This window comes from Belonocnema kinseyi, chromosome 3 (genome assembly GCF_010883055.1).
Source record: "Belonocnema kinseyi isolate 2016_QV_RU_SX_M_011 chromosome 3, B_treatae_v1, whole genome shotgun sequence".
Lineage (NCBI taxonomy): Eukaryota > Metazoa > Arthropoda > Insecta > Hymenoptera > Cynipidae > Belonocnema > Belonocnema kinseyi.
In genome coordinates this window covers 104,367,384-104,382,136 of record NC_046659.1, presented here as the reverse complement: position 1 = coordinate 104,382,136, position 14,753 = coordinate 104,367,384, and the positions used below count along the sequence as shown (strand labels likewise).

Below are 14,753 nucleotides of genomic sequence, written 5' to 3'. Positions count from 1 at the left end.
AAAACCTGAATTTTTAAGTTTAAATATTGATTTTCTACCGAAAAAAATCAATTGTCAACAAACTAAATGAATTTATTAAAAAATATATAGTTGTTCAATTTTTATTTAGGAAATTGGTGATGGAAAAATTAATTTAACAAAGTAGCTTAAGCCATGAATTCAATTTTTTAACCAGAAAGACGAATTTTCAGCATACAAAGATTTCTCAGTCAAGAAGAAAAAAAAGTAATTGAACACTCAAGTCAAAAGACGAGTTGTTTTGTAAAACAGTTGCATTATCATACCGAATCTATTAATTTATCACCAAAACAGTTAATCTTTAACCAAAAAGTTGCAGTTTTAACCAACAAGAGAAGAAACTGACAAAGTGACATTTTTAGGTGAATAATTGTATTGGAATAAAAAAATTTAAGAAAAAAAACTAAATTTTAAACAAAATAGTTCAATTTTAAATTAAAGATTGGAAACTTGGAAACAACATTAATTTTTAATATAGTGGTTCAATTTCTATCCAAGTAGTTGAATTTTCATTGTACAAAAATTAATGTTCAGCTAAATATGAAATAGTTCAATTTTCAAATAAAAAATTAATTTTAAACCAATAACGTAACACACTGAACCCTAGATATCGGACCCCTGATAAAGTTCTTCCGAATATTGACGCCACGCCGAAAATAGGAGTAAAAAGAGTTGCGATGGGTGTGCCGCCCTCTATCTTGGTAATTCCCCACCAAGGCCAGTCCCAAAATCGACCCAATATCAAAGTTTCAGTGTAGTTGATATTTCAAACACAAATGATGACTCTAAGCTTACTCTGGCGATTTCTTTATTTTCACTGGCCGATAAAATAATACAATCTTTTGGAAAGTTTTTAATATACAATCTTTGATATACTGAAAAAAAAATTTTAATTGAAAAAATTAAATTATCTAACTTATTATCATAGATAATTATTTAAATAGCAAATTCCTGACTTTTACAAGATTTTTGTCTAAGTCTAACCAGCCAACAAAATCCATTCGTTTTTCCGCTTTACAGGTTTTAGCTAACCTGAAGTAAGCTCACATACACTTAGGTACATGAATAGATCGAAAAGTAGTAGAAAAAATTAAGTCTGGTGGAGCCTGACCATACCTGAAAATGAAGCAAAAAGTTTGCCGACCACTGCTCTAAGGCTAGGCTGTTTTGGAATAAATTATCATATTTGGGCCACTGTTCGGGTCTTCGGGGCGTGGCGCGGTCAAGCAATTTCATTCAGCACCTAGAATCCTAAAACCTAATCCGCTTCAGGAGGACGACTGAAAATTCTACAAAAATAAAATATTCCAAATAGAAAATGTAGTAATTAGAAAATTACAGTATCAGATATTTTGTTATTTCAGAAATTATATCACGTAAATTTTATATTGTGCTTCTTTTTCAAATTCAGTAATATGATAATCTGTATAGGAAGTTTTATTATTTAGGAATTTTTAAATTGGAGAATTTTAAATTGTCGTCAAATTTTCTAATTCCTGGAAATCAAAATTTTTTTTAATTAACAAAAGTTCAAACTTTGCATTATTTTTCGAGTGTTTTGGTAGAAAAAAAACACTTTTTTACCGAAATCTATGGAAAGATAAATTGATTAATAATCACTTTTATTTTATTGATATTAAAACTGTAGTTTCGAATATAATTTAATTTGGAGAGAAGCTCGACAAATAGAAAAGTATATCAATCAACATTAAATAAACAAAAGTGCAAATTTTGCATTATTTCTCGAGTGTTTTGGTAGAAAAAAAAACACTTTTTTACCGAAATCTACGGAAAGATAAATTGATTAATAATCACTTTTATTTTATTGATATTAAAAGTGTAGTTTCGAATATAATTTAATATCGAGAGAACCCCGCCAAATAAAAAAGTATATCAATCAAAATTAAATAAACAAAAGTGCAAATTTTTCATTATTTTTCTAGTATTTGGGTAGAAAAAAAACTTTTTTTTTACCGAAATCTACCAAGAGATAAATTGCTCAATAATCACTTCTATTTTATTTAAATACTAAAAGTGTAATTTCGGATATAATTTGATTTCGAAAGAAGCCCGCCTTATCAATATATGTAGCAGTAAGTATTAAATAATCGAAATTTCTTTTTTTTGCAGAAAGAAAACCTTTGTGAAAGAATCTCACATTATTTGATCTGGAATAAATGGGGTCATAAGCAATGGCTTCGTCTCGATCTGAGGTATACGCAGGTATAAGTTCTCCAATGTTATCGACATTGCAGTTTTCACAAGGATAGTTTCAAGTCAAGAGTAGATCAGTAGTGACCACTGGCGGTAAAGCCGGGAACTAAAAAACCGGTTTTCCGCAGAATTTTTCCTGGTTTATTTTACTTCGTTCTCAGCAAAAACTTGTTTAAATAAATGAATAATTTAATCTTTTTTAATTGATATTATGTTTATTAGTACTTTCCGCATGGCGGGCTTCTCCAATTTTTAACATCCAAAATTTTCGGAAATCGATAATCTCAGACTTTGTTAATAAAAATTTTTAAAAATGAAAAAAATTAATTTTGAAAAGAAGCCCGTAATAGATTTCGATATACTTTTAACAGTGCAAAAAACAAAATTTGAATTAATGCATTATTTTGCGAGTGGTTTTGCTGAAACTATTTGGAGGAAGTTACCGTTTCATCTTAAGGCTGGACTTGGGATTGCTCAGCTAAGCAAGAAAGTACTTAATATTTTCCAGCCAATTAAGGCAAGACTTTAGATTACCCAGCCAACTATGGCAAGCCTTTGGATCTTCCAGCCAATAAAGGCAAGACTTTTTATCGCCCAGCCAGTTAAGGTAAGACTTTGAATCGTCCAGCCGGGCAAGGCAAGACTTACGATTACCGAGCCAGTTAAAGCAAGACTTGGGATTGTCCATCTACGCAAGGAAACACTTCATACTTTCCAGCCGATTAATGCAAAACTTTAGATTGCCCAGCCTATCAAGGAAAGAATTTAGATTACCCAGCCAATTAAGGAAAGACTTTGAATTGCCCAGCCAATAAAGGCGAGACTTTGTATCGCCCAGCCAGTCAAGGCAAGACTGACGATTACCCATTCAGTTAAGGCAAGACTTGGGATTGTCCATCTACGCAAGGAAGTACTTCATATATTCTAGCCAATTAAGGCAAGACTTTAGATTGCCCAACCAATCAAGCAAAGACTTTAGATTGCCCAGCCAATTTAGGAAAGACTTTGAATTGCGCAGCCAATAAAGGCGAGACTTTGTATGGCCTAGCCAGTCAAGACAAGACTTTGGATCGCCCAGTCAGTCAAGGCAAGACTTCGAATCGTCCAGCCAGTCAAGGCAAGACTTACGATTGCCCATTCAGTTAAGACAAGTCTTGGGATTGTCCAGCTACACAAAGAAGCACTTAATATTTTCCAGCCAATTAAGGAAATACTTTAGATTGCCCAGCCAATCAAGGGAAAACTTTAGATTGCTCAGCCAACCAAGGAAAGACTTTGAATTGCCCATCCAATAAAGGCAAGACTTTGAGTTGTCCAGCCAATAAAGGCAAGACTTTGTATCGCCTAGCCAGTCAAGGCAAGAACTTGAATCGCCCAGTCAGTCAAGGCAGAAATTCAAGATCTTCAAGACCATATCCTTGTCCATTATTAGAAGGAAGCCTAGTAGGTGGAACCAAGCACCTAGTACATGAAGAAGAATTTCTGAAAGAAGGCAACCCCGCGGGAAAATTACTTTCAGAATACGAGCTGGAGATATGAACCTTAGAGTAGGAGCAGACCGTTTGCTCTCTTTTTCTCTAATCTCTAAAGTTTAATACTGTTTCTCATAATATTCTTTTCTACTTTTACAGCTAACTTATAATCCGTCAATCGCTCTTTCTAATCTGCATACTTTGTATTTTTCTGTTTTCGTTACTACAATTAAATCATTCTGGTTTTTTCATATGAATGTCTTCCTCTAACTTTTCATTTAAGAAGGCTGTCTTTACATCTAAATATTTTGCTTCTAAATCATATTTGTTTGTTACAGCTGATAATAATCTAGTTAAAAGTAATCTTGATACCTGTACGTAGGTTTGTTTGAAATTTATTTTTTGTTTCTAAAGCCCCTGATTACTAGTCTAGCTTTAAATGTTTCTTGCTAATTTTCTTCTATTTTCCTTTTAAATACCCATTTTGATTTTATAATATTTATTATACTTCTGTGCTTCATTATTGACGGTCTGTCTACTGATATCCAAACATTTTTTTCCTCCATTGCTCTAAATTTTTCTCTAATTGTTTCATTCTATTCTAATTAATCTTTACTCGCGATAGCTTTATAATATATAACTGGGTCTTTGTTTATTATTGCTATGAACGCATTCTGTAGATCATCTTTTTCTAAATTCTTTTAATTGTCTAACATTTTGTCAAAATTATTTTCTTTCCATCTCTTTAATCTACTTTTTGAGCATAATTTCTTTTTCTTCTTTACGTTACTTTTCTTGCAACCATCTTTCTCCTTTTTGTATTTGGTCCTTTTTTTGTTCATAGTCTGATTTTTTTCGCGGCCTACCACTTTTTCTTTTAATTTTTCTTTTCTCTTTCTCAGACTCTAATTCATTCATTTCTTCTAATTCTTTCATCCATTTTTCTTTCCACATTTTTTCTTTTCATTTTTATTTTTCTTTATCCCGTCTCTATAAGTTAGTTTTTTATTAAATCTGAAGTGCCTCGTCTCTAAACAATTTCCTGTTGCTGGCTGCTACAATACGTATCCTGATGCCGTGTATTCTACTAAAATGGATCTTATAGTTCTTCCCGGACAATTGGTTCCTGGCACAAATTTATTACTTGGGGTTTTACACTCTATTTCTTCGCGCGGTGTTCTATTTTAAATGTGTAAAGCGGATTCTGCTGCTAATTCCCACATGCACTTAGGTAATTCCGAATCGAACGTCAGTGCTTTAATCTTTTTTGTAACGTTCTTTAGAATCATTCCACTCTTTTCCTTGGTCCGATCTGATGTAACAAACTTTTTCACCTTTACCCCACACATGGTTGCTTGTAGTGCTAAAAAATATTTCTGAATATATTTGGAAAGTCAGCATTCTAATTATAACACAATGTGTCTGTAATTGTTGAGGCTTTTCTTCGTCTATTCTATTTAATAATATCGTTACAGTTAAAATTTTTATATTGAAAGTTTCCTTCATCATCGTTTGTTTTTGTTACTATCACATTCGTTAATTTTATTAGTTTTTCTTCTGAAATGTTTGAGTGAAGAAATAGTTCCCCCTTTCCATCTATTTTAATATCCGCTGATTTATTTTTATTCTCGCTTTTTATTGTCTCTCATGTGTATTTCTTAAAGTCACTCATAATTAAGCTCTTATTTATAAAATATTATGCTGTCCCTAAAATGCTAATTAAATTAAATATTAGATTCTAACACATTAATTAATTTTCAATTATCTTAATTTGTTAGGGTGTCAATTCTAAATGCAGCTTTACCTTCTACATTATTCCCGAAATTATTGCGTTGGAATCTTTTATTCCCTTCCAATTTTCTTTGATTTTATTTTTGTCTTCTAAATAATGTTAATGACCTTTTGTTCTCATCCCTCCAAAATCTTATCCAGGTGCTCCATCTCTAAAAGTAATGTAACGTTTTTAAGTAACGAGTCATTGAAAAAAAGTGACTTATCCAACATAGATAGGTCGTCTGGTCGGCATGGTTTATTCGACGGTTGATTTTTCCAAAAATGACAAAATTCTTAACAATATTCCAAAATTTTAATAAATTTCCAAAATTTCAAAAACTGTAAATTTTCAAAATTTCAATGGAAGTCCAAATATTTTCAAACTTTGACTAATTTACGACATTTTCAAATATTTTCGAAATTTAGATAAATATCCGAAAATTCTACAAATTTAATAAATTTCCAGAACTTCAAATACTTAAAATTTTCCAGATTGTGATCAATTTACAAAAATATCAATACTTGCGATCCAGCCCAATTGAAGTTTGTTATGATGCGATAAACAACGTTACCAATTTTTGATATTTTACCCCCCCCCCTCCACCATCTTAATAAATTATAAAACAACAATTATAAAAATTACAATAAAAAAGTGATTTTCAGAGCAAGCGTTGAAATATAATTGATTGAGTTTTATGTAACAGTAAATGCGGGTGTTATTGCATTTTTTAAGTAAGATAGGGACATTCTTAACCAAAACTGGAATAACTGAACTTTGAATTATAAATAATTTTTTTAATTTTCAAAAAGAAAAAAATGTTCTTTCTACCAAATAGTTCATTGTTCTAAAAATTATTGTACTTTCACGACAAAATGACGAATTTTCTATACAAAACAGTTAAATAATCAAATCAAACATTTCAAATTCTGACACAATAGTAAATTTCAGAACAAATAAGTCGAGTTGCCAAAAATATGACTGATTGAACAAACATATTTTTTTTTACAGAAAAAAATCAAAAATTCTGAAAGAAAAAGTGGAATTTTCGACTAAAAGTTAAGAATTATTAAGAAAAAAGATTAATTTGCTACAAACCGACTAATTTTTAGTGAAATTCAGCAACTCTTAACCAAAAGGGTGAATTTTTAAACAAATAGATTAATTTTCTGACAAAAACATTATATGGGTAAGCTTACTTTGATTGGAGCCCCCCCCCCTAGCTGCTACCAACCGTAATTTTCGTGAGAACCGCCCCCCAAATATAAATTAATTCATTTATAATTTCGCATTTTTACACGGAGAAAATAATTTACAAAAGATGCTGTTTTATTAATCTGATTTTTTTTTTAATTTTAACAAATTTTCAGCATCTTATGTCTGATTTTAAATAGATTCGGTTATGATTTTTAAAACTTCGAAATTTTGAAACTTGAACCTTTTTGATATTTTAGTACATTTAAAAAAGTTTTAACACCTTTTCCAAATATTGATAAATTTCCAAACTCTCAAAAAATTGTAAGTTTTTGATTAATTTACAGAATTTTTCCTAAATATCAAAAAATTTCAAAATTTTGATGAATTTTTAAACAATTTTACGAAATTTTCAATATTTTAAAAATTATCAAATAGTGTTTCAGAAATAGTTCATTGTTTATAATAGGACTTTTTTCTCCTTAATTCAGCAACTAAAAATACAGAAATTGAATAGCTGGTTTTTATTCAAACTGAAAATCGAATTTTATAGAAAGTTCTTTGTCGCTTATGAAAATTTTTCAATTGTCACTTGATTAGTTTTCTGTACTACCCCTAATTTTTTCAATTTATCTTTCATATTCCAATAAATATTAAATTGCAGATAAGACTCCAGTCGTGTGTAAAAATACCAGACACAAGTTATTAAAAGGTTATTTAGAATCAGGAGAAAATTAAAAGGATTTTTTTTAGACTTAAATATATTTTAACTGATTTTAAGAACGTGTGAATGATTTCATGGTATTTTAAACAATGCAATTGATTTCTGAATATTTTAAGTATTTCATAGGATATTAAATGGGATTTCCAAATTCAATGAGTTTTCAAAAGAATTTAATTATTTAAAATGATTTTCATGTACAGTGAAACTCTTCTATAGCGCCGATTTCGAGGCTGATGGATAGAATTTTCATTGCAGTGAACAAATTGTTTTTTTTTTCAAAAGCATACATATACAATTGTTCTTATCTTATGAATTATCTATGATTCGATCTTGTCTTTGTGAGTTATTTGTATTTCATTAACCAGTCTAGAGAATAAATAAATTTTGTAGACATTACTAGCTAGGAAAAGAATCAAAAGAATTTTATAATTTATTTTTAATTCGAGATAGGGTAATTTCGTATTTTTCACATTTGCTTTGGTAAAAGAGTAGAATTAATTTTTAGATTCTTTTTGTTTACAAATTTTGATGTGACCTAATTTCCATGTTTGAAATTAGTTAGTTCTTAAATTATAATTTTAAAAATAGTTTTGTTATTAAGGCGGATAAAAATTTAAAATATTCTTATTTAATCCTACACGAAGCACCCCCTCGCAACTTTAGTGAGAAAATAATTATTTTAATTGTCATTAAAATAGAAAAAGTATGCATGTATCTAAATATTTTTAAAGTGAAATAATTTCGTTGGTGTTGATATCTTTAAGTTGTGTTTAAGTTTCATTTTCTTAAAGTAAATATCTATTACAGTATGCAAGGTACATGATTAAAATTCAGAGACATATGACTTTTTGGTTTAAGATAATTTTCTGAATTTCTTCATTATAAAATATGGTAAATATTTGAAAACAATTTCAGATTATGACATAAAGCTCTCGTTAGAAATTATTTTTAATTGCATTCTAATAATTTTAATATTCTCAGGTTTTCTAGAAAAAAAAATTTATTGTATAAGTCACAAAAGCAAAATTTTTTCTTAAAAAGTCGTTACTAAATACCCCGCTTCTGCAAAGTAATCTCACTTTGTTTTGTTTTAAATTTGATTTTTCCATTTTAAGAACAATACAAATATTACTTAAACAGTCAGTGAATGATTAATTGTATGATCAGATATTTAAGTAAAATCAGAAACTATTATACATATCGCTAAAGTTCTTATTTATTTATAGACATAACAAAATTCGGAATCTCTCGGGAACAAAATATGTCGTTTTTAGAGGAAATAAGGCGATACTTTTATACGTTTTTTTCTTTAAGCCTCTTTAACTTTTGACCTGATTGAGAAATTTATCATTTTCTTTTTGTTTAGAAAAGCATACAACGTCGTTTCTCGTAATCTCCCAAAAATTAAAAACATGCCAAATTTGCGAATCATAAAAATTTCTATGAAAAAATTCAAAACTGATAGTTTTAGAAAAAAAGTCTCCATGCCTCAAAAATGGCGAAGCCTGTATGAGGGTGATTAGATGCCTTTCTTCTCTTAGTAGAAACTTTTCAAAAGTATTTGGTAGAATAAGGAATGTAAATTTGAGATGATTTTAAAAGATTTTTTTTTCAAGCTACTTTCGAGAAAGCCAAAGAATTTTTAGGAGATATAAAAAGTTCCAAGAACTTTAAAGTTATTTTTAAGCATATGATATATCTTAGTACATTTCTTGCTTATTTAACACAGTATGCATTTAATAAATTTTTATTTTGATCAAGATTCATTAATATCGGTCTAGTAAACATTTATATAAGTTAAAATAACATTATTCATAATAAACAATAAAAATGTTATTTTTTAGCATTTCAAATTGCGCGCGAACAGCATCGAATCAGAGACTGAGCGCGACGCATGCGTAGAAGTGTTTGGGCACTCGTTAGGAGCACTGAACCTATTATATATTGCCGAGCGTCGCTAACGAGACATTCCACTGCCTCAGCTGACGGGTTTTCCATGATTATTTTTATAAAAAATACCATGTTAATTATCAACTGACGAAGTTTTAAGCAAAAGGAAATAATTAAAAACTTCTTTTTCTTACACGCTGGGGCAGCTGCCCTTGTCCCACCCACCCAAAGTGCCACATCTGATGCTAAATATGCTGACAATATACCTATCTAAAGCTTTTCCCAAAGTATTAGGCAGAAGGAAATTGGTCGCAAAAAACTGTCGCTGGCTCCCAGACTATATAAATACATATTGAACTGCATATAAGACTTCAGCCACATGTTCAAATATCTGACAAATGTTGGCATAGATTTTGATTACAGAGGAAACATTTTTTGATGTGAAAATACTCAAAAAATTAATAATATATAGATATATTATTATATTTACCAATAGAATGAAGGATAATCACTCATGATAGGACTAGATCAGAAAGGATCATTTTTTCTAAATGAGAAAAAACTGAATACTATATTAATTAAAAATTTGTATAACAGTGTAACTGATGATAATTCTTGGGCTTCATTACAGCATATAATTTTTACAATTGCTCTTATCTCATAAAGTACTTACTAATTTCCATTTTTGAAATTGGTTAGTTTAGAATTGCTTATTTCAAAAAATTTGTTTTCAAGGTTGATAAAAAATGAAAATATTTTTATTTAATTATACATGAAGCACGCTTTTTCAACAGTAATGAGAAGATAATGGTTTCAATAGTATTAAAATAGTCATAGTGATATGTCAATATTTTAAACTGAGGTTATTATGAAGAAAAATCTAAGATTTCATTAGTTATATTGCGTGGTATAATATCGAAAATTCTCACTGATGACAATCCGTAACCAAGTTGATACCTAATTTGTCCTCCTTCAGGATTATCTTTCCATAAAATAACAATATTTTCGTTGAAGTCTAAAAAATATGTGTATTGAGATAACAAATATTTGGAGGGGTATTTTTCGAACCATCCCAATATATATAAATTCATTCAAAATCAGACAGGGATTTTCACTTGCAATTGCAGAATCTTTTAGTAACGAAATATGCTGTTTTTCAGACGAAATTAATTGGTACGTCTTTTTTGATTTGCAAAAGAAATTTTTTTCAATCAATAATTCGCAGTCGAATTCGGTGGTTTGTTACTAAAAAACCTCTAATTTTTATCTTTAAAACATCTATAACTTAGAACGTAATTGAGGTATTTATAATGTTCTTTCGAATAGATTTTATCGTATTCTTTCGTAATCTGTCTATAAATTAATACATGGTTAAAAATTCACAGAATGCCCGCGGTTTTTCTGAAAACTTTAAAACTCGTTTTTCTTAAAACTCCCTTCCTTAAATTTTTTACCGATTCTTTTGAAACTTATTTTTATAATAAAGATGCCTTGTAAGTTTAATGGGTGCTGAATAACTTTTATATGCAGGAGATTTTTTTTCCTTACAATAGAATTTTTTCCTTTACCTTGGAAACAATGAAAGATGCGAATCTTAAGCTACACGGAGAAAAAGACATCGCACAATGATTTCGCAAAACCTGTATATTTCCAGAAAGTGCAATATGAGAACGTATCATCGGGTTCCGGAACCTTGTACGATATTATAATGCACTAATATAACAGAAAAAAATCAGGTTAAATTTTGCTGCTTTCGTCTACTACGGCGTCATTAGCAGCAATTTAAAAAAGGCAGAATATGAGTGAGTTAGAGCTACAAATGGGGACACCGGATTTAAAACAATCACAGAAAAAATTAAAAATTTGCTGTAGTTCAGACGATTAATGATTAAACATATTTCAACGAAAGTTTCACTGAGGTTCAAAAAATAATTCTGAACTCGTCGCCTGCGTCGCGCTAATGTGAGTAAATGTCGGTAAAACATGTAGAATCAACTCAAACACAAAAAAATTTGTTCTTGCTGATATATTTCCTCCAAAATAAATTACATTATTGTAGACGAATTAGAACTCATTGAATATCATTTATCCAGGCGAGGTTAAAAATCGGAAATTATCTTCGATTCATGTAAAGTTTAGCTGGTAAGGTAAATTTTTGTTCCGGTAAATCTTTCACCGGGAATCGATGTAAACTTTATCTTTAATTTCTTCTGTGATCGCTTTCTGACTACTCGAACCCTCGCGAAATCACAAAAGAAGAAATACAATGTGATAGCGTAACAAACTTAAATTTATACGTTACAGATTGCACAATTATTTTGTATATTATGTAAAAACTTGCAATATACGGTATCACGATTTTGCGCTATTGTAATGCGATAATTACGATATATAGCGCAGGAATTACGATATATATTATAATTCATGCGATATAGTTTTCTCAGTATAAAAGTGTGTTCATCTAAAAAACTTCTATAAAAAAATTCCATTTTCAAAATGAATGAAGGATATCGAGAGTTTACAAGAAAGGTATATAGGGTGGAAGGTAGGGGTAGACTGGAGGACGCCAAGATATATGGTGAGAAAAGAAGTGGAAAAGGGATAAATGAAGTACTAGAGCGGGCAAGAAGGCAAGAAAATTTGAGACGAAGCTGAGGTTGAGGACGGGAGTGGAATTAGCGCGAAAATGTTTGAGAGAGGTAGAAGAAAGGAGAATGAGGGCGATAGTATTTATGTAGGGCGCTATGAAAGTTTGGCAATACGCAAAACCTATTGGAAGAAGAGAGACGATCCTTGCGTCATTAGAAATAGCGTTAAAACTTAGATAAGAAGGGGAAACCTATTAACTCAGCTCTCAGTACAGTCGAAGCACGCAGCCCGGAACGATTGAGAAATGGCGTCGTGTATAAAGGCAGAATATCGTGCGATATTTTGATACAACTTTTCTCGCGGTTTAAGTGTAGACCAAAGTTTTGAGGAAATGTCTCCGGTATTGGGTAAGGATTCGCAGCATCGCACAACAATTTTTTGATGGTACAAACAGTTCGAAAGGGGAAATTTCGGTCTCGCTGACGACTCGCTCTCAGGTCGACCGCCGGAAGTGGTGATATCAGAAAACATTGCGTCTGTGAATAATCTACTGAATGATAATACAAGAATCACATACCACCAGATAGAGCAAATGCTACACATTAGTATACAATCAGTCCATCGAATTCTGAATGAAAATTTACATGTTAGGAAGGTTTGTACTCTATGGGTACCACATTATAACAGGCGACGAAACCTGGCTGTATTATTACGAAGTTCGAACAAAATCACAAAACAAGATCTAGCTGTATAGGATGAGGATGCTCCAGTAGAGGTGCAGAAGTCTCGATCTGTAAACAAAAGAATAATTGCAGTGTTCTTTGGGAAACGCTGCATGGTGGATAGGGTCGTACTGGAGAACGAGGTCAAATCTGGACTGAATATTCTAGGTCATCCTCCTTTCAGTCCAGATCTTGCTCCCTGTGACTTCGGTTTATTTCTGGAAGTAAAAAAACAACTAAAAGGGCGTCGATTTACTAACGAACTGATCTTTTGACGGCGTGGGACCAAGCGTGTGCAGATCTTCCAAAACAAAAGTGGCAGGTTTGGTTCGATGACTGGTTTCGACGTACGGAAAAGTGTATTCACTGCGGTGGAAAGTATTTCAAAAAACTATAAAGGGTTCGCCTGTATTGCAAAACTTTCGTAGCGCCCCATGTAGTGCGGAATATGTGAATGGAAAGAGGAAACATGGAGTCGTTAGGTGAAGAATGGATGAAGAAGCTCAAGGGTGCTGGAGGAGCGAATGAGAAAGAATGCATGTGAATTAATGGCAAAATAGAGTTACAAGAGAAGTGAAAGAAAAAGGAAGTGGAAGTCGCTTAGATTAGAAGCGTTAAGATTAGTAACGAATGGCTTGCACGCACTCGCTTTCGATTGTTCGTTAACACGTCCTAAATTGCACTGTCGCAAGAAATATAAATAAGGATCTAAATATAAAGTTTTATATAAATAATTGTAAAATACTGTAAACAGTAAGCATAATATTTTATAAAAAATATGTAGGTGAAAAGATTGTAAGGAATAAAAGTCATGTAACCATTAGGAGACACAGTTTGAATTAAGACAAAAAAGTCTCCATGCCTTAATAATCGCTGGCTCGCATGATCGTGATAAGATGCCTTTCTTCTATAAGTAAAAACTTTTCAAAAATATTTGGTAAAATAAGAAACGTAAATTTCAGACGATTTTAACGAATTTATCGAATTTTAAGCTTTTTCTGAGATTCAGATGGATAATTTTAGCACAAAAATTGGTTATGTAAAATAACTCTGTAGCAAGCTTATAATATTGAAAGAAGTTTACAATTACTTTTCTTTATTGTTTTAAACTAATAACCAATTGAACAAAGATTAAAAAGCCCTTACAACCATTATATATTGACTTTTTGTATCATTTCCATTTACAAGTTACATGAAACATTTAAATCCTTGTTAGAGTCATTGAGCATATTTTAATGCAGCTTCACATTTGAATTTTCTTATTCTAATATCTTGATCACGTAAATATATTCCAGTACAATCATCAGTACTCTCAAAATTGGAAAGATGTCACCATCGATTGTTGATTAAACAATTTTTGCTTGGGATAGCACAGGTTCATATGTGCAACTTTGATTTTTTTCACTTTAATTCATGCTGTAGCTGGGAAGTTTTGTGTTCGAAATGATCACGGTTAAACCGCTTAATTATAAAATTTCTTGTGATAAGGTAGAAGGCCCACTGGAATTTCATCTCTTTCTTCTGGGGTCAATGCGGTAACCGTGCCACTTTCCATATTTATTTTAGCCCGTTTTTGCTCATTTTTAATTTGTATATACATTCCAGCAAGAATATTAGTAGACTCAAAAATTTGCCAAGGCGTCACCATCGGATGTTGATAAAACAATTTGTTCTTGGGTTGGTATAGGCAGCAACGTATGGTATTTCATTTTCCATTAAATTCGGGTATTAGAGGGAAAAGTGTACCTTCGAGGTTCGAAAATCCGGTGATTTGGGAGGAGGCAGCCAGACAGGATAATGACTCCCAGAAGGAGACCTGGATCTGGACCTCACCGGACTATGTGACGTATGTAGTGTTGAAAAGTATTTTTTTGTATCCATTTACTACAACTGGGTAATTTTTTGATAGCGATAGTAACAAATTAGCCACTTTTTTAAATAAGAAAAAAAATTGATCTACGATCGGCGAGAATATTGCAGGAATCTTGGTTTGAAGCTAAACAACTCAGTCTAGTGGTTGTAATGTCAAATAAAATTAGAAAATTTAAATTATTAATCTTAAGATAACAAATATAATACTTTGGATAAAATTATTAAATAAATTATTGATTTATTTTCGATAACGCATTTTAATGTCTAAAGTAACTTTGAGGGATGCT

The 14,753-nt window shown here is 31.1% G+C and overlaps 1 protein-coding gene across 1 annotated transcript in view; it reads right to left on the bottom strand.

Annotated features, from left to right (window-relative positions):
- LOC117169977 (dipeptidase 1-like) overlaps positions 1-12,709 on the bottom strand; it is a 19,292-nt gene extending 6,583 nt beyond the window's left edge. Inside the window, exon 1 of the mRNA XM_033356490.1 lies at positions 12,605-12,709. Within this exon, the coding sequence (XP_033212381.1) occupies positions 12,605-12,709 (105 nt within the window). The remainder of the gene's footprint in view (positions 1-12,604) is intronic.
- Positions 12,710-14,753: the final 2,044 nt, after the last annotated feature.